Source organism: Pholis gunnellus (assembly GCF_910591455.1).
Source record: "Pholis gunnellus genome assembly, chromosome: 4".
Taxonomy (NCBI): Eukaryota; Metazoa; Chordata; class Actinopteri; order Perciformes; family Pholidae; genus Pholis; species Pholis gunnellus.
In genome coordinates, this window is record NC_136530.1 from 23,124,633 (window position 1) to 23,152,606 (window position 27,974).

The following is a 27,974-nucleotide window of genomic DNA, read 5'->3' on the forward strand; positions in this document are numbered from 1 at the left end:
GCCAGCTGTGTGAGACTATCAAACAAAGAGAAAGAGCTCCTCGTCAGTTTATAATTCATTTTATCCTAATTTAGGTTTATGGTTTTAGTAAGGACTAACCACTGAGTAAGGACAGAGTTTTTTATTTTTTATGAATGGTTATTTTCTGATTCAACGAAGACAACATACCTTAATTGAATGACTACTGAAGCAACGTTGTTCGAACCTCCAGTTTACTCGGACGGAAGTATCTTTTCTCTCAGCAATGACCATCAGGTAAGTGATCGTAGGCAAGATACTGATTAGGAAGCCTGAGACTCTTTTCTGTGACCCAATGTGCTGGGCTGAAACTTCACTGTTACTTGAATAACTCTCAAGGTGAGGTGACATGTAATCATATACGTGCTGAAAGAACAGTGATTAGTAAAAGCAGCATTAGTAGAAAGTAACAGTGATTTGTCTGAGTCTGATGCTCCCTTTTCTTGGCTCCTGTTTCCTGAACACATTGTCATATACTCTCTATTCTGAGTGCTGCCACATTTTTTATGTTATATCCAAATGTTGATATTTGTGTCAATTTCAAACTCCAACCAGTTTGCTAGCCCACATCAGTAGACATGTACAGTTTCCAAAAATCAATGTAAAAGTAAAGATAAGTCAAACAAAGCTAGCCTCCAGGTGGTGCTGTGGCCATAACTGAAATAAAACGTCAGTGCCCTCCGGATAACCCTAATGACATAGTCTGGCACTCAACTAGTCGTTTGTAAGGCAACTATTAGCCTACAGTGATGCTGTTATGGTCCAACCAGGATGACATGCTTGACCCCACTTTAGATTGTTTATTATCCAACACAAAGTCAATCGTGTCATATAGTCAGAAGTGTGTTTGAAACAAAAGTAAAATACATAATTACACTTCTACTTCTCCTTCCACCCACAAACAAATATTTTTAAAATCAGTATTTCCTCTTTTTGAATGACGGAAAAAGAAGTAGCCTAGTTTAAGGTCTCTAATGTGCAGTTCCTCGTCACGAACACTCGGTGGTAGTGTTGTGTCAGGTTTGAGCGGAGGGCGCATGCTCCGTGCGATGTAAACATTTGGTAGGCCGCCGCCGTCTGTCTGCGCTCTGCAGACATTTGTGTACACGTATTATACGGCTGCATGGGCTGGACCGGGGAGTCAATGGGAACTAGCTAGCTAACTCAACACTGGCTAGCGTTCAAGTGGAAACCTAGCTATGCTAACTTGGGAAAAAATAGCCTATGTGTTCAGATAAAGTGTTGGGAAACCAGTCTTTTTCTAATAACAGTAGGACTATACTTTGGTGCATGGGAAGCAGACGAGGTTCGCTGCGGCTGGTTGAAAACGCTTCAAGGTAAAGATGTTCTTGGTTTTTTTTCGGGCTCTGACTAAGTACTGGCGTGAACACTAACTCATAAAACGACTTGGAAGTTACCACTGTATCAGTTCAAGTGAGTGGTATGACATTACATCGAGAAAGTAGACAGTCAATACCAAACTCTTGCATTTGGTTAGCGCAATATTAGCTTTTGTCACAGGTTTCCAGTCAAGCCATTGTAAGTTTAGCTTGAGGTTGGAAAAACTGGCTAATTAATTGGGAAGGGCTCCAGCTATCGCCTGGAAAGAAAATATAATTTGTTTGGATGAGTTTTTTTTTTTTTTTTTTCTTCTTTTTGGCAATGTCGAGTTAACTTACCGATGTAACTATTTAACTCTACTGTAAGCCTCGTGGAGCTCGCCAACGTCGGCGCTTTCTGTGAGAAAGACACTGTTTACTGTTGCATTTGATGCTAGATCTCCATTTCAGCTCACTACACCAGCGAGCCATAAAAGGAACTTCTCTGTGTCGCGTCGCTCCTCTGGTCGCTGCCTGTAAACCAAATGTTTTTGGTGACAGCATGATGTGTGGCCCCAGCAACGGGTTTAAACTGCTCAGCAGTGGCATTGGCGGCGTTCACGTGAAGGATATATTTAACTCAAACTGCCCAGAAGTGACCTGCAAATTACAACAACAACGCGGCTCTCGGGCCAGAGATTTACCCAAAGTTGAACTACCTTTAAACCTGCAGAAAGTACTTCTTACTCGACTGTCATGAAGTATTACAGTAAGCCGCACCAGGTCTGATTAATACATGTGAGGACAAGGCTGTGAGAGAGTAAAGGAGGTGTTTGGTTAACGTGATGATCATGACTTGAACACTATCTCTCACAGCATGTTGATCCAGTGAACTGGGAAAATGGGGCTATTGTTATGCAGAGCATATGCAGAATTCTCTCAGTGCTCAGCTTATCATGTATAGTGACACTTCTATCAGTGTAAAGGTCTGTGAGACCAGAGATGACCACGAAGCTGCGACGCAAACCTTCACAAGCTTTACTCTGACCCCCATCCTCAGTGTAGTTGCTGAGGAACATATCGTACTTTAGGGAGTAATAATGCATCTTTTGGGACTAAGAAGGGAGCAGAAGATGTGCGTGTAAGCCCGTATGTTGTTTGCTTTGTGTATTATTTGGGAGGTATCACAAACATAAACAATAATAAACAGCTGAGTGACTTTAAGAAGCTGTGGCATCTATCAAACAAAGTGAGTGAAAGAAGTGAGCCTTTCCAGTTAATGCCACATATGGGCATATCGCAGGAAGTAGTCGGTGGAAGACCAAATGCCAGTCGCTGATGGAGACAATGGAGTCTGCACACGCTTTCCCAGCAGAATGCTTAGCCAAGCAGTTGGTGTGTTAGATTGACCTTAGCTGTCACTGACACAGAATGAACTAGCCACGGCTAAAATGTATGTTATTGATTAAAACTTATTTTTTAATAAGGCTACTTTTTGCAGTGCAGGTTTTGCAGGCCAGGTGTAAAATAATAGCCGGTGGCTTTCGCTCTCATGTGGCTGCATCATGAAGAATGGCCTTCAGCAAGACCATTGAGATGCTGATTGTACTCTGGGAAAATGTGAGCTTCCTTCTGTGTGTGAAGTGAAAGGCCTTTCTGTCTCGGCGTCTGTGTGTCATTGTCATTGTAAAGTCGGGCCTGTGTTTGAATACCCTCACACAGCACACGGACGGACGGCTTGTTTCCCCGAAGACAGCCATGCTCTCTCCTGCTGGGCACAGATAATTCTTCTTCACTGCCTACAAATAGCAATATGAAAGAGATGTAAAAGCGAGAAAGGGAGATGAATTAAGTCTTATTTTTCACCTCAGATGATGACTTTAAAAAGACTTCTACATTTGTCCTGGCTTAAGAGTTTATGACAGTTTTCTTCCCCCTGGTCCGTCTTACAGCACCGTGGGCTATCTGTTGGGTGCCGTGCATTTTGAATTGGGGAAAAAGGGAACCGCGTCTCTGTTCTGCCTCTGGTCTTTCTCAGTTCCCCAATCGTCTTGAAGTTGTTTCGCCGAGGCTTTCTTCTCGCCTTGCTGTGCGTTTCATTAGCTATGCTCGCTGCGCCTCAGGGCCCCTTTTGAGTTCTTTGGCAAACAAAAGCAGAAACAATCTCCTGTATCCAGGATTCACAGAGAAGCCTTGCTTCAGTTTGCCGGGCTTGCTAGAAGAAATGTAGGTTGTTTTTTTTTGCTGCTCATATTTTGATCCCTGAATTAGTTTTCAGGTCATTTGTAGTCTACTTAAAAGAAAAGTACAATAAGGCACACTGGTATATAAATAAGTAAATCAATTAATAAGGTTCATTATCAATGAGGTACGTCATTATCAGAACGATTAGATGTCCTACGTTTCTTGTGTCGTTCAGGTGAATCTAGTCACAGTGTGTCAATTCTTTGTAAGCTCAATTATGTATTTATTTGACTCCCGTAATTGCTTTTGTAATCTACATACGTATTCTGCAGACATTTTGTTACTCTTTCCTACAAAGTGAGGGTTGCCTTCTATAGCCTAGTTGTCATCATGGTGTCATCTCTCCAGGCTCATGTAATGCAGCCTGTAGCATCTACAGGATGTGGATCTGTTGGTTTAGCTGCCTGTCATGTCAGATTGTTGATGAAGGTCAGTAAATATGCCCCAAACCCACACACACTGTGAAAGCTCAGGAACAGGGTGTTGTTATGAAAACAGTACGTTTGGTGGACCAGCTTCCTGTACCCAGAGACCCCTGAGGTAGAACGTGTAACTTAATAAACAGTAGCTTTTATGATGCATCATTTAGAATGTTTAAAACGTTACATTTGTGGCCGTGTTTCCTTTATCGCAGTAGATGGGTCACAGTGGTGCTTCAGACAGGATATTTTGGGAGAGGGGGATGACACACAACTGCCATTGTAACTACTGTCCCCAGTTGGAATATCACCTGGGACGTTTATCGTCTATGCGTCATAACCACTGGGCCACAAGGGCGCCCTGTACACTGCAACTGGTTTGATTTCAGAATGAGTACATAGTCATTTGTCCTGTTGCCTATTCCTACACACACTTCTCAAGATCTCGATCAATTGTCATCATCGTCCAAAACTGTTCTACCTCTATCAGATCTACGGTACCCTATATCTACGTCTACAAAGGTAACCAGCTGTTAAACAGATAAATAAACAGTAAAGTCACTCAGTGTTTGTGTGCTTAGCTAAGCTATTTAAGTCTGTACTATAGCACATTCCTATCAGCACGTTTACCATGATCCTTTCCTTTCCTCCACCTCCTTTGCTTTTCTGATACTCACAGAAAAATGACTCATCGTTTTATACACAGCAAGATGCATGACACGTTCAGTATCCTGCCTGGTGGCAGTTTTCAGACTTCCTGTTGGGTTGAAACCAAAGGCAAATCATTTTTTTATCAGGTGTGAGGTGAGTTTTCGCTGAGCGCAGAGGTCCACTTCCCGTTGTACGCTGATTTCAGCCGGAGACAGAAAGAAGTGCTCTAATCTTTAGGGGAGCACTTTGACCCTTCCTGACAGTGTGATCAGCAGATGACTGCAGAGCAGCGGCCGAAGGTCTGACGAGTGGATTCCCGTCAGGATAGAACTTGTTTCTGACTTTTCAATTGAATGTTTTTTTTTTTCATTTCTATTCGTGGTTTTCTCTTAATAAATACATACTGGACTTCCTCGTGGAGTATATAAGCAGCTGAAAGCCAATGATCTTGGATTATTTGGAGTAGCAGGTAGGAGTGTCTAGACCTGCATTCAGCTTTCAGTGTTGTGCATCAGGCGCTCACATCCTCTCTGTAGTCCCTGCTGGTGTGGACAGTAGATTGACCGTTGCTTCATGCTGTTGTCATTGCTGTGTGTGTGTGTGTGTGTCAGATGTCAGCTGTAGGTTATTGTTACATTGTGACAGAATGCATTCAGACCTGTGTGTTACAAGAAGCTCTTCCTCAGTAACACTGAAGTATTACATGTGGCACACCGGACTGTATTTGTGCAGAGGATTGGTCAAAGTTAAAGGTAAAGATGTCGGATGATAATCTTCTGAGAGCATCTCATTTTTTATATTGAGTGAGTTGACAGAATCATTAGTGATTGTCACTCAATTCATCATTTAAAACACTGGAAAAGTCTCTTAAAGTATTAATCTTGGTATCTGAAAGAGAGAAATTAGTTGAAAACTAAGCAGCTGAATCGATCCAGACGATACTGACTGCTGGATCTGTGCTACCAGTGCAGCTTTTTCATGGTTCTGTGCCAGAAATGATGTTTAAATACATCTTTAAATTTGATTTGATTTTAAGCAAAACATAACTGACGGGGAGAGGAGTTAAGAAGTTGTCTGACTCAAGCTAGACTGCCCTGTGAAGCGGGTAGAAAATGCATAAACCCCCCCAAAAAAACATTGCTGAATGTTGTCTCCATCCTCTGCAGGTGGCGACAGACAAGGTTGCTTTAAAGCTGAGTTCTACTCTCTCATGGGTGAAGAACTCGGTGTCCCACACGGTCAGTCAGATGGCTAGCCAGGTGGCCACGCCCACGTCCCTGCAGACCACCGCCACCTCCTCTTCCACGTCTCTGTCCTCGCCCGCCCTCTCGCCGTCCTCGCCGGCGCTGATTAGTCCTGACGATGTGGAGCTGCTGGCCAAGCTCGAGGAGCAGAACAGGTGAGCAGTCCGTCTCTTAAGCTTCTCCTGCCCTTCAAATGAACACGTTGTGAGGTAGAGCGTAGATTATTACGCCGGATTAATACCACGTCTTCAGTAGTTAGTTACACAGAGATAGAGAGCACAGGCTGGCTGGCAATCACACACGCTGGGTTTTTTGGGGATTGTTTAAAACAATACAAATTAGGGATGCACTGATTCAACTTTATCAGTCCCGATACCGATACCTGGGCTTTGAGTACTGATCAGGCACCAGTGTTTATTTATTAGGCTGTATGTCTCAATGTTATTATTAAGATAATGGTGTCCGATACCGTTGGGCCATTGCCATCGATACCTGATCCGGTATCGGGCCAGTATTCGTGATCAGTATTGGTGTCGGTGCATCTCTGTTACAAATGTACAGGAAGTCCATTTGCACAATATGTTGGAAAAGTGTTGGATTTCTCTTCTTGTTGCTTTGACGAGATATATTGAAATATATTGAGATATTTGAAGCTGCCCCTGGTTAAAAGACTCATTGAACTACAGCAGTGTGTGTTTGCCTTTCACTGAGTTCTCTTCTATTATATTAACATAATGGCAGAAAACAACGGTCAACAACAATTTGACCTTTTTAACTGAGAGCCTGAGGGAAGGAGCTCAGACTGTCCAAAAGAGGACAGGGTGGGTACACCCCCCCCCCCCCCCCCCCCCCCCCCCGCTTAACAGTGTGAGACAGGTTCTGGCCTGTGAGATAACTGGACTGTCTTTGTGCCGTGCAGCTGGTTCTCACCACCAGGAGACAGGTTACTATGCTCAGAAAAGTGAAAGCATTACACCTCAAACAAGTTAAACTTCCTCAGGAAGTACAGTTGCTGTTGGTCCGTTGTGCCGGCTACAGTGATATTTTCATTAACTATTAATTATTTTTTTCTTTGCCTTGTTTTCTTTACACATTTGCACCTCTGTGACTGCCGTAGAATCATTCTGCACATCCCCCACCCGATCATATCTGCACACACACCTACAGGAGACGCACAACAGGTCGGGACTCGCCAACTAGCCGAGAATATAAAGAGTCAAATATGGTCGGAAGAAAAGAATCTCGATTTAGTTTTTTGGGGGTTTAGCTCGTTTGTTGAGAAGATTTTGAGTTTTTGTTCTTGGACGGTTCGTGTGCTTTTTGTCAGTGCGTGCTCCTCGCACATGAAGGCAAAGTCATGGGTCTGTTTTTAGATTACTTTTGTCTGTCAGTTACATAGAATGGAATTGTTAATATCTCCGCAAATCGACATCGTAGCATGCTTAGTTGTAGAGCTCCTAATTTATTGCAGATGTCATGTAACTCTGTACATCTGCCACACATTGAACTGTACAAGTCTTTTGTAAGTTGAGCTGTGTTCTCTGGGCCGTCCCTGACGTGCTCATTGTTCACATCAGATCCCAGTGCTGCTGAAGGGTGACGCAACGCCCCTCTACTGCCAGCTTTGTGAATTCTTCCTCCGCCGTGACTCTCACCCATGGCTAGTGCACTCCGTGGCAGCATGGAAACCGAGCGCTCGGTTCAGAGTTGGGGATTGTGTCACAGTTAACTCCAGTGAAGGAAGACGGCGACGAAGCTTTCTGTTGAATGCAGATGTCGGTGACTCATCGGTACACCCACGACAGCTCCAGAATGCCGAGTGCTTTTCCCTCATAACGGGAGATCAAAACTAACCAGTTTCACTGTTTCATTTTCTCCCTGATTCCCCTCATGAAGCTCTGAGCAGACTCCCGTCTGGTAAGCACAAGTCGAGGTGTCGAGGGGCTCATTGTTCCGCTGCCCTTTGACCCCTGCCTCCACCCCGACACACAGCGGGGGGCCCCTTTTAACAAGACACACTGCTCTGCTGCCACGCTTTGCTTCTGATTGATTATGCGGTCTTTTCCTTTTGAAACACCGCCGTAGCAACATGCTGATACTTACCAAACATACACATCTTATAATCCTGTGTGTGTGTGTGTGTGTTGACAGACGAGTGCGACAACAAGAGGGAGGACTTTGGTATTCACATGTATGTTACAGATACCGCGATCCTGCGCTTGTTTACCGGGTGTTTTGTGTGTTTGGTGAAGGCCTTTGTACCCTACAGAGCAGATAAAAGGGACAAGCATTCGTTCAGTAGTAACACACGGACGAGGAAGTCCTGCGCTGACCGCTCCAATCTGTAAATCAGACAAGACGTTGCTCCAAAATTCCTAGAAACCAGAGACAGGAAGAGAACACCATGAGTTTGGCTTGGTAAGGTTAAAAGTATTTTCAGCTTGTTCTCCTGCCGTAATGAACTGCAAATTGAAGTCATGATATTGTAACAGTCACATGCTTGGAAAAGAATGTGAAACGAATGGTTTGGCATTTCGTCCTAGCTCAAATTATTGTTCAAAACTTTCTTTTTCAACCCTGCAAGTATTGCTCGACTCCAACCAATTCCTTGCACTGTTCTGCTACTCTGTGTTTGACTACTGGTGAATTATTTGCAGAGGTGCAGGTCTGTTCAGGTTCATGCGTAAACGCAGCCCGTCCCTGCAGCGCGTGTGACCATTTGTGACGGACTTTAAACGAAACAGACTGGAGAAGATTTCCTGCCACATTCTGGCCCCAAGATGTTCCTGTTTTATTCCCCCGTTAGCTCTCCGTCAGAGCGGAATACAAGTGAAGGAGCTCCGTAGCAGGCTGGTCTCTCTGGCGGTCCACTTCGCTCCTCCCACACGACCCACATAGGGCTGTAACCCTAGACATTTTGGGAGCACCCTCACTGACGTCACAGGCTCCAGTGTAGAGGCCCAGGCTTCTTCTTTTTTTTTTTCCGAGATCAGGTGTCTGAGCCTTTGTGTGTCTGCCACGAGCTCCTCTGAGCAGCACAGGTCGTCAGTCCCAGCTTCTCTTTCTCTGCACACTGATCCTTGATTGGGTCACTCTGTCAGTAACTGCAGCGACCAACTGATAAGAGTGATACAGTGCTAGATTAACCCGCTGAGGAATGCATCGCTTGAGCTTGTCATCCCCCCACCATGCACTTCAAATGCCATCTATGATTGAAATTCAGATTTTACCGACGTCCAATATTCATTGTTGCTTTTATAACAGACCTGTTATAGTTTTGTATAAGCCATAAGCAGTTGCAAGTAGCAACACGTGTTTACTTTCCCTTTTGTACCATCATTCAATGCGTGTATGTTGTTTTTAATGTTGGTATTGACCTGCTACTATAAGAGGATTTAGGGGGCATACATTCATTTAGAATGTACTTAAATTGTCCTTTATAATCATGTTGTGACTGCTGATGGCTGTTGAAGAAGCTGTTTCAAAGTGTTGCCAGTGATGGGGTCACAAAGCTGTAATATGAGCAAAGGTCTCCCATGTTCAACACTATCCCCTTGAAATGTGGGCGGCTTTGGTTTTCAACACTCAATGTTGTTTTGTACACATTAACTCACTCAGTACCTTGCAGTTGTAAAAAAACAAGTCAGGTGGTTAATGTATTATGAGCCTATAAGTGTTTCTTTCAATTCTTAACTACGTATTCTTGAATAGGGTTTTGATAAATGATTGAAACAAGCGTTTGTTGTCCGTGGAGCAGTATTCTGTGTGTGCACAGCGTTAACGGTCACCTTCCCTGCAGGCTGCTGGAGACCGACAGCAAGTCGCTGCGCTCCATGAACGGCTCCAGGCGAAACAGCGGCTCCTCCCTGGTGTCCAGCTCCTCTGCCTCCTCCAACCTCTCCCACCTCGAGGAGGACTCGTGGATCCTGTGGGGACGAATCGTCAACGAGTGGGAGGACGTGCGCAAGAAGAAGGAGAAGCAGCTCAAGGTGAGACCGGTGCTACCTGTGAAGCGCCGCTTAAAAGCTTACCGACCCCCGACTGCTTTAGGAGCTTACTGACACACATCTGACCCGTCGGCTGAAAACAAGGCTAAGATAATCATAGAGCTATGATTTCATAAATGTATTTTAGAGATCGTTGTCCATTTGAGAAGAATAAAAGCGTTCCTGAATATAGAGACGGGGCCTCCAATGATATTATGGATGGAAATTAGGGCGGCCGCGGCTAGTCGGCATTAATGATCATGGCAACGCTGAAAGTGCTTCAACATCCATATTTTAAATCTCTTGTCCTTATAGCTGCTAAATACACTCCTAACACCATAGCGTGTCTGCCTGCTGCTTTAGTAATAACATTGAATCAGAGTTTTAAAGGAAGCATGCCGCTTTGTGTCACTGCAGATGAACGGCACCCTCTCTCCCGCCAACAGTCCGAGCTTCTGTTGAGGCCAACACTCCGGCATCGCTCGGTCCGACAACTTATGTGCTCTGTTGATTCTCTATCATAATATCTTCATTTAAGATTTCAGGGGTAACATATTTCTGTCGACCAATATCCCCGAAGAGAGCATGCTCCCACTGCAGGATCGTTTTGTATTACACCAGTACTCACTCCATAGTGTAAGAATATTTATAAGTCCAGAACCGCAAGCAGCACATCTTGATAGCACATTTAATGTGTAAACATTACATTACAGTAATTTAGCAGATGCTTTTATCCAAAGAGACTTACAATAAGTGTATTCAACATAGGTATTCAAGAGAACTACTAGTCATGAGTGCATCTCCTTAAACCTCTGTATACATGTTATCTTGGGCTGCAGGATACAGTTTGTCAAAATACAATCAAATTAGATTTTTCTGGGGGAGAAATTAACCGTTTAGATTAAAAGTCAATTAATGAATCGATAGAAAGATCGTCTTTAGTGGCAGCCCGAGTGCAAATGGCTTTAAACTCCACAAGAGAGTTCAGCTCTAGACTCTCGTGAGACACGTTTCACAGGCATTCGTATCAGCCTCTGAATGCCACAATGGCCATATCTGTTTGAGTGTTTACTCCGGCCAGAAATAATTCCCAAGGCTATCTTTGTTCTAGGTGACACTGTAGTGCTGTGCTTGAACTTGTTATTTTAGTTCTTGACATTTGAAGCTAATATTAGGTCGCTTGTTTCTACGGTTACTCTCCGAGGTCTTGTGATAATCATATGCCCAGTCGCTGGCAGTTTAGATTTACACTGCACATGCAGCACAGTGGAACAATAGAAAACCCTGTTAAGTACTTTGTTGGATAACAGATAGACATCATGGCAGCGACTCAGCAAGGAACTTGTAGTTTTCTTATGTACCGCTGCTCAGTATCACTGTGAGCAGGTCCTTAAGGTCACGTCAAACTATTCCTGGATGAATCCTGCTCTCCTACAGGGAGCATGCTTCTAGTCCATTCATTGCTCTGCTTTGAATTACACCCCAGCAGCCCAACAGTCACGGTGACACTTAAACCTGTCTCATCATCACCCATGATTATGCCTTTCTGATAGTCGGTCATAATTAAAGTCCATTTTCTGTAATCCGTTCACATGCAAAAAGAGTTGCTGTTCCATGAACCCGTTGATGAAACCACACACATGCAAATGTGATGGAACATCCTCTGCATGGGCAGGGTTTCTGTTATTTGTTGCCACGTAAATGGGGAAGTGTTGAGCAGAACCTGTGAACATGCATGGGTGTTATTATGTAATTTAACAGAAGTAGTAATGACCAGATGGCTGCATCTAGGCTGGGAGGTTAATCATAACTGCTGAGGCCTCCACAAAATAACTATGCTTTCTTCCCCTTGGCTTACGGAGAAAGACAGATTCTGTTGCGCAAAGCACTTTTCTGCACTTGTCAGCAAAAAAAACCCTGATGTCTTCATGTTGTCAATACCCACGACAGCTGAAGAGAAAATATATTTCATTTGGTGAATAAAATGGCTAAACGTGATGTTTGTGACGTGATTTCCTGCACATCTACACCGAATAAGTTCTGGAAAACACGTCACATTGAAGTCATTGACGATGTTGTCGCCTGTCGCGGAGCATTGATTAGAATATACAAAGAGGTGGTTAACGTGGTGGAGCGCCTCAGAAAGCAGCTTTCGTAGAGACACGGTGAAGACATGAGACGGTGCATTGTTCCAGCACAAAGCTTGGTTTGTCTCCTCTGGCCTCTGAGAGGCGAGAGGGATCCCCTGCTGAACGCCTGTGTGGGTGGACCTCTGCTCCAGATGCACCCTGGACCGACCAGATGCACACACACACAAGCAGGAAAGACCAGTGTTCCCTGTCAGCACAGGAAATTGCTTCATCAAATTGTATCAGCAGTAATATATGGAAACAAATCGCTCTACAAAGTGCCTCACTGACAAGATTATATTTGTCAGTGGAAATGGTATTGTTATGAGATGCACACTCTGCTGAAATGAGATGATAAGTACTCGAGCACAAAGCACGGCCGAGGCTGTATCCTGTTGTAAGAAATGCAAATGTCTGTTTTCTCCACATGAAGCCGAGGAGTTTCCTTACTCTCTCACACTGTTGGCCACATCCAAAAATGAACAAAGACAACCCCCACATGCTCTTTTAAACTCCACATAAATGTCTTTAAAATACGTCTAGATTATCGTCAATCATCTATCCTTCATCTTTTCCACAGGAACTTGTCAGAAGTGGGATTCCTCACCACTTTCGGGCAATAGTGTGGCAGTTGTTGTGCAACGCCCAGAACATGCCCGTCAAGGATCAGTACTCCGAACTCCTGAAGATGACGTCGCCCTGCGAGAAGCTGATTCGCAGAGACATCGCGCGCACTTATCCCGAACACGACTTCTTCAAGGAGAAAGACAGCTCGGGCCAGGAAGTGCTCTTCAACGTCATGAAGGCAGGTCACCGTTTGTGTTTGCAGATCAACCGATAAGCGTGTGTACAGGTATCAAAAAGAGGTTGTTTAACAGGAAGTCGTGTTTAAGGAAAAGAACTGAGTACAGTAAATGCATAATGAAGTGTGTACAGATATCATTGAGACTCATCCAAAGCTAATCTGTTACCTCAGGCATATTCTCTGGTTGACCGTGAGGTTGGCTATTGTCAAGGGAGTGCATTCATTGTAGGACTGCTGCTCATGCAGGTAATGACCCAATCCTCACCACACGCACACACAAACACTGATTCACCAGCTTCCAGCAAACAGTTTTGACATGTTTTAGTGAATAACGGAACAATTTGAGGTTTGACTTCATCCTGTTATTTCAATACTTTTTTTTCCTAGATGCCAGAAGAGGAGGCTTTCTGCGTGTTCGTGAAGTTGATGCAGGATTACAGATTACGAGAGCTCTTCAAACCCACCATGGCTGAGCTGGGACTCTGCATGTACCAGTTTGAGTATATGATCCAGGTAACTTAACATCTCCAACGGCCACTCAAAGGTTTGTGTCTGCCACTCCTGAGATCTATGTGGAATGCTTTAGAACTTCAAACACTAAGCGAGTTGTACCAGACTCAATTCACCCTGAGTTAGACAGGTGGCAGGTGCTAATCTCATTCCCTGGTACAGTGGTAATAGTGTGAATCTGTTTTTTTGCCTCGAAGGAACAACTCCCGGAGCTGCACATGCATTTCCAGGCTCAGAGCTTTCACACGTCCATGTATGCCTCCTCCTGGTTCCTCACCATCTTCCTCACCTCCTTCCCTCTGCCCGTCGCCACAAGGATCTTTGACATCTTCATGTGTGAGGTCAGATTAAAGGAACCGCCATCTTTGAATTCTATCATGTCTCTGCTTACATATATTATTCTGTGAGGGATTAGTATGCAGATTTGAAATCTCAAAAAGGAACAGCAAACCCTTGCACTAAAGCCAAGTGTTTCCACTTAGAGAGGTTAACGTTTCCTCCATTGCTGTGAGATTGTCCACATTTCTAGACTACATGAAGGTAACTGTCATGGAAAGGTTATCCGTTAGCACCACCTCTTGGAGAAAACGGAAACTCTACATTCCACATTTTATAGTGGCTGTGAGTTCCCTTGAGACCTGTTGTAACACATCCTACATCCTCAATCTGTTTTAAAAGAGGATTCACACTGAACATTGTTTGCTTTTTCTTTCAAAAGATGACTCCTCAGTGATTACTGGTGATCTCTCTCTTCAGGGTCTGGAAGTAGTTTTCCGTGTGGGACTGGCCATCCTTCAGATGAACCAGACCGAACTCATCCAGCTCGACATGGAGGGAATGTTACAGGTATATCAGCCAGGACCTCACACATAACTTGTCATTTAACCAGCTCAGATTTCTGGTCTAGGAACCGCCACCACACCCAAATATTTGATATAGGCGTGTCTCCCCACCCGTGACTGCTGCGCACATGTTGACTTCTGATGCACTTTGATGTCTGACCAAGACAGCACGCTGCCAAGTTATTTGAAAGTAGCTGGTTTGTGTGTGTGTGTGCGTGTGTGTGTGTGTGTGGCACTTATCCTGTTTCATTATTGTGCTCAAGCACTTCCAGAGGGTCGTCCCACACCAGCTGGACAGCGGGCCGGATAAGGTCATCCTGGCTGCTTATCAAGTTAAATACAACGCCAAGAAGATGAAAAAGTAAGTTCATCAACACCTACCGACCTCTCCTTTTGCTTGTGCATTTATTTTGGAAATGGGGTAGAGAAAGTTATGACATGCAACGAAGGTCCCACGGCTGGAATCGAACCCGGGACGTCACGGTAATGTGCTGTAACCACGAGGCACGAAGGATACGAGTCAATAAGCGTATTTGTTATCTTGTTGTCATTGTGGCTTGGAGAATACATTTTGCAGGTCTCATTTCTTGCAGAAGTTTTATGATATTTGGCCCTGTTTTTATTTTTTTTATCGTGAGTGAGCGCTAACATTCTTCTATTCACTGACATTTTTTCAGGTTAGAGAAAGAATACACTACAATCAAAAGTAAAGAGATGGAGGAGCAGGTGGAGATAAAGGTGCGTGGAGGTTGTCGGGGGTTAAAAGAAATGCTCTGAAGGCTCCACTCTGTGTTTTTTTTGGTTTCATGTGATTTTTGCAATGTCTTGTTTTGCAGAGGTTGCGGACAGAGAACCGGCTCCTGAAGCAGAGGATAGACACACTAGAGAAAGTGAGTGCAGCGGTGTCTGTCACAGGTGCTCCGTCACCAGAATAACCAGTCAGACAATGCCCATCAACACCACATTAACCCCATCCAGCTGTGTCTGCTCATACGCCATGCATCTCTTGTGTATGAAGGAGTCTTGTCTTTCACTAACTGGGCTCCATTAGTTGAAAGTCCATTTCCATGATAAACCGTCACTGGTTGGCTGGTACAGCATGGTACGTTTTCTGATCGCAGATAAATCAGAAGTTGTCTTGGCGTCTCTGTGACTGTCTGTGTGGCTCGAATAACAGACACTAACCGAGGCCGATACTTGTTAACAAGCCTGTTCGGAGAGTGAAAGTGGCCGTGGCTTGATGCTGTCCAAGTCGATGCAAAGCGCTGCATGCCCAAGTTGCACTTTCTATATCTCTTTTTGAATGAGCGCTGCCGCCGCCAGGTGAAGGCACCATGCATGAGGTCTGCCATGGATAGCGAGGGTTACGCCATGTTTGCCTGCAGGGAGGAACACCGAGGTCCAAATGAGTCTGTTACTTACAACTAGCCCAGAGGCTGCTGCTCTCTGACGCATCTCTGTCACGTAACTCCCAGGGCCTTTTATTTTTAACTCTTCACTAACTGAACTGTTCAAAAGTTTTCATGGACCACATCAAAGTTCATAGCTTCTGTTCAGTTAAACAACACATAGCTCCTTAACACTGTGACTGTGCTGCTGTTCCACCAGACGTCACTCTCTCTTACTACCGGAGCTGTCCTGTGCTTCTTCCTGTCTGAAACCTGTCACTGTTATCTGCACCGCCTCCAGCTCATTTGCACCTTTTTTTTTCACCACGCCTGCATGCAATGTTCCTTTTCTACCCCCGAATGTAAACACGGTTCTACAGTCTGTAAACAGATATGTCTGGATGGGAAATGAACATTGCGTTTTCTTCTCTTAAACAATCAATTGTTCTTTTGTTGTTGTGTGCTTTAAACTGTCCTCTGGATTGTCTCCCTCTGCTGTCTCTTGCTGATATTTCTGTTTTGTAGGAAAGTGCTTCCTTGGCAGATAGATTGATCCAGGTATATTCCTCATTTTCTCTTTTCTCTATTACTCATGTTGCAACTCCCTTCTCTCTCTTTAGCAGTGCATGCTCATGATTAGTACAATGAAGGACATCTAATGAACTCCAATGATTCTCTGACTTAAGAACTAAACCAGATTGTGATAACCGATAACATTGTTAAATAAGTGCATGAAATAGCACATTGTGGCATGTCAGAAAAAGTGAGACAATCCCAAGTTACGCTGAAGAAAGCAAAGGAATTGGAATGTAAATCACACGTTGCTAGAACTGAGCATGTCCTTAGAAAATCCAATCCCTCGTCTTCTCCTCTGATTCGCCCATCCTTTCCGCCCCCCTCTCTGGTTTTTTTCCCTTCTTGTCGTGCTCACGCCCCTCCTCCTCGGTTGGTTATGTTAAGGGACAAGTGACTCGGGCTCAGGAGGCAGAGGAGCTGTACCTGGTCAAGCGGGAGCTGGCCACAGTCAAACAGCAGAGCGAGGAGGCCAGTGCTCAGCTGGAGCAGGCCAAGACAACCACCAGGCAGCATCAGCCGCATGCGGTAAGGAGGGCCACCGAGTCCCCAGCTGGCAGGTTGCACTGGCTCGGATCCCGCCCGGTCTGTGACGGGAGCTGAGACTTTTGAGACGGGGATGTTTCCCCCCGATCAGTTTGTGTTGTGCCGAAAAGCTCAGGCCGACCCTTTCAAGATGAAGTGTTTGTGCTAGAAAACCTGGGCCTGTAAAGATGACATAGCAGTGGCAGAGCAGGGCTTCTCTCACTTTGCACATCGGCTTTGGGTAATGATCTGTTTTGGCATGCATGAATTCAAATTGTGACACGGAGTACTACACAGTAAAGCCACCTTTACTGTCCAACTGCATTCTCAGGAAAACATTCATGAATATGCAAGCAGTCGTCTCACAGGCCGGTAGATTTCACACACGGCGCCCTGTTCACAGAATCCTCTCGTTGCATATCCATCGACCTGAACGCTCTTAATTATTGATGGTTGCTTTTCCAGATGATAATGTGCAAGCATTGCAATGTTTTACATAATTTGCTATGTTGCTCCACAATGAGCAGTCATGAAATATTGATGTGAAAGTGAAAGGCAAAATGGTTGGTGTCCGCTGCAATCAGGGTTCAGTTCTTAGTAGTGAAGAGGCGTTGAGGTGTATTTTCTGCCAGAAGAACAGAGCAGGGCAGGGCGATATGGCCAAAACTAACTAGATAATAAAGTCTATTTTTCTATAATCCAGTGGGAATTACATTCTTGATTAATTGTGTATCATGATATCTCGACATATATGATTTAATCACGATACGATACCACTGAAAGATGGTAAATTATCGTATCAAATTGTCGCTCAGCCTTATAATATATATATAATATCAGCTGAACTTATCTAATGGACTGGACTTGTTCTGGGACCCTGGTTTACATTACTGGATGTTGGATATTTAGTTCTTCATTAAAGGCCAACATTGAGGACACTCGGGCATCAACATGTGTAGCTCTGCCTTGCTGTCCATGCTCACGCACATGTCCTGTTATAGAAGGGAGCCCCTCGGTACTCTGAGGAGGCCGTCCTGCAGCTGGAGAGAGAGCTGGTGCAGGCCCGTCTGAAGGAGGCGGAGTCTCAGTGCGCTCTCAAGGAGATGCAAGACAAGATCCTGGACATTGAAAAGGTGCGTTACTGCCTAATATTCACAAACATACAATATTATTGCGTTAACCTGGCTGTGTACCCGTGCACCCACTGCTGCAGTTTTACAACATGTTATCGTTACACTCCTTGTGTAGAGGAACACGTCGCTGCCAGATGACACCAATGTGGCGCGTCTTCAAGATGAGCTGATCGGGGTGAAGCTGAGAGAGGCGGAGGCTCTGACCGGCCTGAAAGAGCTGAGGCAGCAGGTCAGAGGCCTGGAAGAGCACTGGCAGGTGAGCGCCAACATGTCGGCGTCATGTCAACACATTATTTCTGTTGTACGGGAAAATACTCGAAGCCAAGATAGAAAACAAATAATGTAATGACAGGACAGTCCTCTCCAGGGTATTGAGGGACAGAAACGGTTCAACTGGCTTTAAGATAAGGATAGGACGCCGATGGGCTCAGTCATGGGGAGGAGTGTCCTTCATCAATGTACACATTGTGGGAGAAGCATTAACTACCTGACTCCTTATGGGGGGGAAAAACCACATTAGAGAAACAGTTCTTCAGTCATCAAGAGAGTCTACTTATAACAATCTGAAAGGTTCGGTGTCTAGAATGTAGCCTCGTGACATTTGCGTACGTTATCGCAGTCAGACTTTTTTTAAAGTGCAGAATGTCCACGTCAGTGAAATGGAAAAAAGGGAAAGTGTATCTGTTCAATAAGTAATGGCAATGTGACGGACCGTAACGCCTCTCCTCAGCGTCACTTGGCACGCACCGCTGGTCGCTGGAAGGACAGCCCCAGGAAGAACACTTTGAGCGAGCTGCAGGACGAACTGATGAGCGTGAGGCTGCGTGAGGCCGAGGCCCAGGCTGAGCTGCGGGAGACACGGCAGAGGATGCTGGAGATGGAGACACAGGTCAGACGTCACGGCAGCTTCCTAACCACATAACACCCGATAAAGCGCAGTTATTCTTTTGATGAATGTTTCTTGATTCTTAGCTTTACTGGCCTTGTAATGCCAATAACCATAGGAAATCAAAAGGCATACTGTAGTATGGAGAGTTTAGTAAGTAAGGCGGAGCTACAGTTTCTCTAATTAACAGTAAATACGCTTTAAAAAAGTGACTTCTCGACCTGTACTGTCACACAGTATCCTTCAGAGGGCAGCAGGCATCTGTTCCAAACAACTCACAAACTAAAGTGTGCAGGCATCATCCAATTTTAGTATCTCAGACATTTTTGGATGGAATTGATCGTTTATCAAAGTCAAAATATTGATGATGTTTTTTTTTCTTTTTTACAACCTGTGCTCACACAGAATCAGATTCACAGTAACCAGCTGCGACGGGCGGAGCAGGAGAGTCGCTGTCTCCAGGAGTGTGTGCAAACGCTGACGGGGCAAAATAAAGACCTGCATGGGCAACTGCAAGAGATCAAGAGGAGACAAGCTGAGACTGAGTGCAAGGTGCAACTGCTGATCCACTATACTTCTCACAGGGGACAAACAACTGTTGTGGCATAATCTCAATCAATTCAAAGTTTGCGTTATTGTGTAAAATAGAATTATAGATTGATTTTATGTTCACGGTCTGCTTTTCTCTTGAGCTTGATTTAGACATAATGTATCATTTAATGCTTGAGATGTCTTGTTGTATATTGAGTATTTTGATAGTTTCTGATAGTATTTCATTCTGGAGAAGTCGGGAGATGCTGCTAGATTTCTGTTTAAATGGCTCTCTCTTGCATGATTCACACGTACAACAATAGAAAATACTCAAATGTTGTACAATACGTGTTTTTGTACCTTTCAGCATCACGCCTCCTTCGGGGCTTTAGCAGGACCGTCTTTAGCTCCTTTTTGTTTTTCTGCAGAGTAAGGAAGAGGTGATGGCAGTGAGGTTGCGGGAAGCTGACAACATTGCTGCGATGGCTGAACTCCAGCAACAGATCTCAGAGCTTGAGATTCAGGTAAATTCCCAGAACACCCTGAGACGTCTGGAACGTCAGCTTTTGATTTCCCTCAACTCCTTCGCAAATCACATTTAACACATTTAAACTTCCCTCAGGCATAGAGAGACTTATTTTCATAGATGGAAGGGAGATGTTCGGTTGATCAGCATGTTCCTGAGTTACTATTCCCGACATATTTAAGTTAGAACTAAAGTGGTTCTTTAACAAGACCGATTTCTTTATTTGTGGTTTATTCTGAGCTCCTCCCACTCATTTGAAATAGAAAGATAATCTGAATCTGATAGCCGATGAAGTGTTGCTTGCTTATGTTTCCAAGGAAACACCGGTTTCAATGAAATCTGATCAACCCACACGGTCCCGATGACGCAGAGTATCTGACTTATGTTCTTTGTAACTTTGACTGTTGCTCATTCAGTCATGAATGTGTAAAGAGGCGCAGACATTAGACATGCAGACCAGCAGATGATAGGATCGAGTTCAGTACAGAATTGTTTTGGTTTTCTTTTTAAACAAATTGAACCTTTAACAAAAACACACCTCAAACACAATTTGTCCAAAACTTTATTATTTTCTCCCTTTTTAGATCACATCTCCGGTCATATTGTCCACATATTTAACAATATATGCAAACAAATACTAACCAATACATTTCTTATGTTACATACATTTCTATATCAAATCCAATCATCTCTTCGTCCTGTAAAACTGCTCAAATGTCTCACTGGGACTTAAAATCTGGATGATAAACGATGTAATATTTGATGATATTAAGAAAGATTGTCTGGAGCTGCTCTACAAAAAAATGAGATTCTATTATTGTAGTTTTTCAGTTCAGACACTGACATTTAATGAAGTTGGGCGGATTTACACATAAACGTACATCCTCGTGTGAACCAGTATTGTTTATCCCCAAACAAATGTAACGCTACACACAACAAGGGTGACTAAAACAAATACAGGCCTGTTCTTACACTGCCGACACTCAGCGGTTCTGATTGATAACCGATAAAGTTATCTAAAAAAAATACAATCATACGTACATTTGTGGGCTCAACACGGCACTCTTTCCAAATGAGTAAAGCTGTGCAGCAACAGGCGGATGACGATCGCGTGTGTTTCTGTTTTGCGAAAGGAAAATAGTGTGCTGATGATTCTGTTTCACAGTGATGTCGTATTAGATTGCTTTCGCTGGGAGGCTCCACAGATGAAAGAAAATAAACAATTTATAGTAAAAGACAAAGAAATACAATAATATCATCATTATTGCTAGAATGGTTAAATACAGTATGATTAGTATCCATTGCTCACACTGATTCATTTTATTTGGAACACTTTACTTCATGTCGCCCTATTTGGCATGTTACATTAGCTCTCAATACATGGTTGATCAGAAGATACAAGTTTGTAATAATGTGGTTGTCAACAGCTATACTTGCTATTGTGGAGACCTATAAGTGGAGGCTGGTGTAGAAGGATGATGAATGACAGTCTAGTAAAACACAGCTGTATTAATATAGAGTGTGTGTGTGTGTGTGTGTGTGTGTGTGTGTGTGTGGGGGGGGGGGGGGGGGGGGGTTTCTGTTGGAAACTTTGGTGACCAGGGGAGTAGGTTTTGTACCGTTCTAAATGTATTCCCTAAGTTAAAGGTGTTTGAGAGACATCTAACCTGAAGACTATTTATAAGTGTGAAACCCTACAAAAAGCCCTTCCCCCTCTTCCTCTTCACAGGCACACACACACACACACACACACACACACAATCTCACAGTGTGGTCTGAGGTTTTGTTACTAAGGGATGGTGCATCAACACGCAACACCAAAGTTACCACTACCGCCCTCGTGCTTTTTACAATCCGCGAAATGAGCCCCTCAATAACGCGCAGAAGCATTACACTTCATTTATTTCCTTATTTCCCCTTTTTTTAATTGAGTGATCAGCGTCTAGAGCGGCGACGCGGAGGACGCTTACACGATCGTAACTTCTGTCTGAGCTGAAATCACTGTGCCACCGTTGGCTTCTTGGTCTGTGGTTTGGTTACTTGCACTTTAAGTTGTGGGTGAAAATGTTTCAATTACAAGAAAAGAAAAAAGAAATCAGTTTCTATCCTTCCTCGAGTGACGCGCGTTGGCGGTGAATATCTGCAGCTTGCGTTATGATGCGAGCGATCACCTTATGATCAGATTAGCTTTGCGTGTGCCTTCAACGTCCTTAAACAGACAATCCTGCAGAGATTTCATCAAGAGATGCAAATGAATAATAACCACTGAGTAATGATGGAAACCATTCGTTCGATGACACCAAGATGTCTCGAGGTGTACGTGCAGGACTCCTTCACTGTCACAGTACATGGCCTCTGCTGAAGGCCACAGCTCCAGCGTCTCTGGGCTGAGAGGAAGTGGTTTCTCGTCTTGAAGCAGAGGCTCTACCAAACGTGACACGCATGGTCTATTTTGAGGTTTCTATGGCATGCTCATAGATTTATGCTAAATGTTGCAGACAGTAAAGGACATCCTCGCGTTTACGCGGTAAAGAGATTGTGATTTTGGGCTATACAAAATACATTGCATTTATTTCACATGTTAAATGTGCTAAAAAAAAAAAGTCAAACTAATGGCACACATCTGTGCGACAGTTTGTATGACAGTCTATATAAATCACTTGGAAGGGTCATTTTCTTACAAATCGTATCTGGTCTTCATTGAGCGGCATTGAAAGTTTAGTCAGTAAAAGTTCAACTTAAGTCGCACAGTTTCACACGTCCCTCGCAGACGTTCTTGCAGATTCAAAAAAAATAAGCTATCAGTTGTTGCCACAGCAACGGAGACGCACAGAAAGTGTAAATATGAATGTGCTAACTGAAACATGGGGATTTCTTTTTGGAGCCATGATTTTGCTCAAGATGTGACGACGATGATGTTTGTGATGATTTGCCGGATGGTCGGCTGCTCCGTTCACCGCTGTTGGTTAAAGTAAACTAAATCAACTTGCCTTACTTTAGTCATTCGTTGGTGTCATTGTACGTAGTTTCCTCTTCCTTCTATTCCTCTGTCTGTTAGAACTTAACTTAAGGGTGCAGGAACGTGAGGGAGACATTTTTGCGAGACGTTTGGCGTCAACACCTGTTGATCCACACAGCTGAACACCAGGAAGTCTTAATAACGGCCTGTCCCTTATTGGTGCAGTGTTTTGCAGCGACCAAACCTCAAAAACAGTAGGTTCTTGGAATAATCTCACTTGTTTAGACTTCTTGTGAGGGGAGGGAAAAAAAGCCTACTGGGACCCGCCATATTCCCCCCCCCCCCCCCCCCCCCCCCACACCACAGGAATCAGAAACCCCCATGTGTATTTTTGGGGTGTTGGCCAGCCATAGAAGACTCGGTCTCACCTCTCTACCTCGACACCCCACCCCTGCTGTGGACACGCATCTTCCCTTTTTTTTTTTGCCTCAGTGTTGTCGGGCTGTGGTTTGAACTGGTCTCACTGTAAAAACTGGCTGGTTCAAGGGTGTGATTGAGGTTTGAAACAGCGTACGTGTTTGTCTCTAATGCCTGCAGATGTCTTCAGTGAGGAAGGTAAACATCACGTGGGCTGTTTAACTGCTAAAGCTAACAGCCTGCCTCATCCCTAGGGCCCCAGGAGGAAATCCAGCACATACGACACTGTTTTTGTGTCCCCCCCCCCCCCCCCCCCCCCCCCCCGGACATCTGTCACTTTGTGAGGCGGCTTTTTTAAATAGTGGGGCTCTAGTACCTGTCGGTGTTTGTCCTGCTCATACAGTAATTCTCTACATTTTGAACCCTGGGTGTTTTTACATGAATGCTGCTTGTATCATTCTGTTCCATGTTGAACCACTTTGCTCTGCAGATGCTAAAATGTATATCTTCACCTCTCAGTATTTCAGGAAAGCCTCGTGTCTCTTATCTTTTGAACGTATGTCTCTTCCACTAACAGAAAGAAGAAGGAAAGGTCCAAGGCCAGCTGAACCACACCGACTCGAGCCAGTACATCCACGACCTCAAAGACCAGATAGCAGAGCTAAAACACGAGGTGAGACTTGCAACAGGTCCATTAGTAATCGCGCTAGCTTTTTATTTTCTCCTGGTAGAGATTCAGATTTTGCTGTTTCCATTTCTTTGATCAAGCGTTCAAGAAGATTTCACAACATCGCCTCAGATATAGTTTTTCTTTGATGCTAACAGATTAGTAGAAGTGTTAACTACACCCAGAGACTTCCTGTGCAGAGTTGACAGCGCACACCTCTTGCAGACACCTATACAGATGTTCCTACAAGAGGGTTTTACCCTGCTGATCACAGAGTAGAGCCAAGACGTAGAACCACGTACGTTTAGAGTAAAGACATGATAAGAGCAGATTTGATCATGACAAACACTTGTTTTCTTTGTTTAGTCCTTACCGACTCTGATGCATCTACTACGCAAGAAGGTCCAATGTCACGGGTTGAACATCTGATGACTAGTTTCTACATATTCATTATTCAGAACCGTATCTTCATTAAGATGTTTTCTTTTTTTTAAAAACGCAGATAGAAGTTCCTCGCTGTTTTCCATGCAGATCAAAACAAGCGAGAACAAACCAATGCCCGATGCAGTTGGTGGATGTGCGTAAACCGGAGTTACATTAGTTTCTCCTCACTCCGGTTTATATCAAGTCAGTGCCGTCACAGTCATTTCCCCTCTCATTTGGTTTGGCCTTGTGGTCATTTTGGTTTTAGAGTGGCCTGCTATGAATCATGCTAACTCGAGTGTCTACTGCGAAGCAAACCCGAGAGTAGAGAGTGGTGGCTGCAGTCCCACCATCCGCCCTCCCTCAAAATTTGACTTCAAACCTGCATCATATTGCTGGAAATTTTGACTGCAGCCAGTCAGATCTTGATTAGATCACAATTTCCTTTTTTTATTTGCTTGGCAACAACAGGAAGGCAGACGCAGGTAAACGTGGGCTTGTTCTTTTTGTTTGTCGTGTGTTGTGCTCTGAACCGGCCTCTGAATAAATCTCCTCCTACATGTCTGGCTGCTGCGTGGCAGACCAACCCAGGTGAGTTGGTGCCGATGTGTCACGTTCATTCCACTGGCCATCGCGTTGCTCCCACCTTAGCCCCGTTAGGGTCAGTTTACTTCACAGCGTGGTGGTGGGGGGGGGGGCGTTAGGTAAGACGACCTCATGCGCAATGGTCGAACCAGCCAGTAAGTCCTCATCGTTTTGGTCTTTTCACTTGTAAAAAACCCCAAACATCCTGTTAGAAAACACTAACCGCGTAGGTCTATAGTGCAGCCAGAATAATGTCATTGCCCCCCTCTTGTAGCTGATGGGGGGGGGGGGGACATCCACCACAGCTGCAGTTCAACAGCAATGTGTGTTTTCGTCATCCGCCACAAAGGGCGGCTCACTCTGCCTTGATGCAACAGAGAGAGGTTGTACTAGGCCGTGCACTTGCAACCGTAGTTTGACATGCCGCATAAAGATGAGATTCACGCCTCACCAATAGAGGAAAAGACTTGCAGGGTGAGGACTAACTTGTTGGTTTGACACATACGCTGGGTTCGCTTCCGCCCCTGATTAACAAGCAGAGAACAGACGGTTTTCTGAAGCTTTCAGTGGGACACATTCAGCGCCGTCTCCCACAAAGTCCCAGGTGGAGCTGGCCCTCACCCATGAAACAATTGCACAACAGCTTTGTCCCAAATCCGTACTACATACTCATTCTGAGGAGGTTTCCAGTGCATTCACACTGGAAACGTGACTCTCCAAAGATGTCGGTGTGCAGTTGACGCTGTTGTCCTCTCATGTAATAAGCAAAGGAAACAAATTATTAACCATAATAACATTCTACACCTTTGCAAAACCATTGCTTGGTTCACTTCTTCTCCCGTCTTCATTTCCTGTTAGCACAGAATGACGAATTATATGTATCTCTTGTATACTAGCTGCAAGATCTGTACACTAAGTAAAATGGTTTGTAGTATTGGAACACAACTCATATCTTAGGAATGACATTGTTGCTTTGTGGTTGAACTGGTGCATGCATGTTACATTTGTGAAAGACATCTCCCTCTGTTTGTGCCATTGACGCTGTTTGAATATCACTGACTGCCAAAGAGTTGACCCATTGTGTTTGTGCGTGTCATATCAGGCCGTCCTTGTTTCCTCCCCTCAGAAGTTACACATGCATGTCTTCAGTCTTTGTGTCGCTCCTAATACTCACCGTGCCCACTCTCACAGATTTGCTGCTTAAAAGGACAGAGGGGCCTGGCCAATCAGCCCACTTTTGATGGGATCCACATCGTCAATCACTACGTGGGGCATGATGGGTCTTACCAGTCTTCAGATGAAGAAGGAGTCAAGGGCCCGAGCCTCTTGGACGCTCAGCAGAGCAGCAGGGGCCGGATCAGACTGCGCCCCAACCTCGCGGACACCAGCAGTGAGGAGGAGGACGAGGAGGAGGAGGAAGACGACGAGGACGAGGAGTCCCTGCGACTCTCTGTACCTCCGAGCGGCAGCCACAAGTCCACCTCCGTGTGACGAGCGCCGCGAAGAGTCGGGACTGAGGCTGTCGCCCCTCACTGAGGAAGAGGAGGTGTTTCCAGCAGCCATTTCAGAGGAGAGGCTTGGATCTGAATTTCAGAAAGGAAATGCATCATTTCATAACATGAGAATCACAATTATGGATTTAGTTTTGTTTACCTCCCTTTATGTTTTCTTCCTGAGGGCAGCAAACGCCTCTGCGTTTTTTGACAGACCATCAGTGTGGACCTCAGACTTTGATAATGTGGAGCGTATCAAACTCTGGACGGGGTGGAGGGGTTAACCCCCTCCTGTAGGTACAACACAGAGCAAGAGACTGTGCAATAAATCCTTTTATGTCATATAACACTTCATTCAACGTGTTTTTATATTTTTAAAGCATTTTATAAATGAACAGCAAACACGTATTGATGCCGTTACTACTAAGTGTCCATCATGCAGAGGCAGAATTGTAAAAGCGCTGCGTGTGTGTGTGTGTATGTATATACATATCTATTGTCTTTGCTCAGCAGCTATTATCAAATCATTGTCGGCCAGCGCTGGCTCGAGGTTCATGTTGACGTTTTGGCCTTAGCACATGCCGCATGCCTTTCGCTAGGCTCGTGTGTCACAAGGTCAATGTGACATCTGCATACTTGTAGATATGTAAATCTGTATTATGTTTTTCTTTTTTTTTTTTTTCAATTCCTTTTGAACTTGAAATGATGTATCTATTGCATATCTGATGTTTAGAATATATAGTCAAATGCAGAAAAAAAAAGGGACGTATGAGTTAGTTTAATGTGGTAACACAAATGGCGAGTTACTGTTCAGAGAGAAGAAAAAAAGCGGTTTTTGGGGCAGTTCATTGTCAGGGCAGAAGGGGGGGAGGGGGGGGGGGCAGGTTTATGTTGCTGTTGCACTGACTTCTCTGAAAGCATCCCCACTTTTGTTTTCAAAATGAGCTGTGAGTCGATTGAGCTGATGAGTCAAACGTGAGTAATGTCTGTCGGGGTTTGTGTGTCACAAAATTTGCACGTGGGATGCATGGCGGTCCCAGGGAACTCACACTGGGAGATAAAGCTGAGATCACACAACATAGGAGACACACTTTTGTAACACAAACTGGGGAAGAAATCGGGAGCCGTCTAGTGTTACCAAAGTAAGCACTATCTTCTGCACTGTGCTCGCCCACAGGCCAGTTCCACTCCATTTCATGCAGCGAGGACCCCCCCCCGGGGTGTGTGTGAGACTTTTGAATTCCTCTGAATGTCTGTATCGAACGCTAACTCCTGAAGGACCCGGCCTCGCCGTGTCATGTCCGGGAAAGGATTCAGACTGTTGAGTTGGTGATGATAATGTCCCTTTTGATGAACGAGTGTTGTTTGACGGGAGAGGAACACATTATGGCACTTTTTGAGTCTGCAGTGCAGTAAGGACACGCATGGCAACACTATGGAGCAGTTGGCACACTCTGGAGACTAAATGAGATTGTGGTGTATGTGTGTGTGTGTGTGTCTGTCTGTGTGTGTGAGTGTGAGTGTGATGAGTTCACAATAAAAACGTTTAATGAACTCCCTGACTGATTTCATTTCTTCATATCTGTGTTCAGATGACTGTGAGCTCAGGGGGATGTTGTGTCTCAACGCTTGCCTTCCTCTGTAAAGATTCTTGCTTAGATTGACTGCTTTCAGGAAGTGATTTCTCGCGGTTTCCAGAGC

At 44.6% G+C, this 27,974-nt stretch overlaps 1 protein-coding gene across 9 annotated transcripts; it reads left to right on the forward strand.

The window, feature by feature from the left end:
• Positions 1–218: 218 nt before the first annotated feature.
• evi5b (ecotropic viral integration site 5b) lies at positions 219–27,818 on the forward strand. 9 transcript variants are annotated; one of them, XM_079157757.1, is made up of 20 exons: positions 219–255; positions 5,818–6,050; positions 9,695–9,884; positions 12,591–12,815; positions 12,987–13,061; positions 13,203–13,328; positions 13,523–13,666; positions 14,082–14,171; positions 14,431–14,528; positions 14,845–14,905; positions 15,004–15,057; positions 16,081–16,113; positions 16,516–16,656; positions 17,655–17,786; positions 17,902–18,042; positions 18,517–18,675; positions 19,078–19,224; positions 19,632–19,727; positions 23,683–23,778; positions 25,972–27,818. In XM_079157757.1, the coding sequence occupies exons 2-20, from the start codon at positions 5,899–5,901 to the stop codon at positions 26,269–26,271; spliced, it is 2,460 nt and encodes an 819-aa protein (XP_079013883.1). In that variant the 5' UTR covers positions 219–255; positions 5,818–5,898; the 3' UTR covers positions 26,272–27,818. The 9 variants fall into 9 exon arrangements, with proteins under 9 accessions (XP_079013883.1, XP_079013884.1, XP_079013887.1 ...); XM_079157760.1 differs by having other exon boundaries at positions 240–255; positions 5,828–6,050; XM_079157759.1 differs by lacking the exon at positions 219–255 and adding an exon at positions 1,150–1,355.
• The last annotated feature ends 156 nt before the right edge of the window (positions 27,819–27,974 follow it).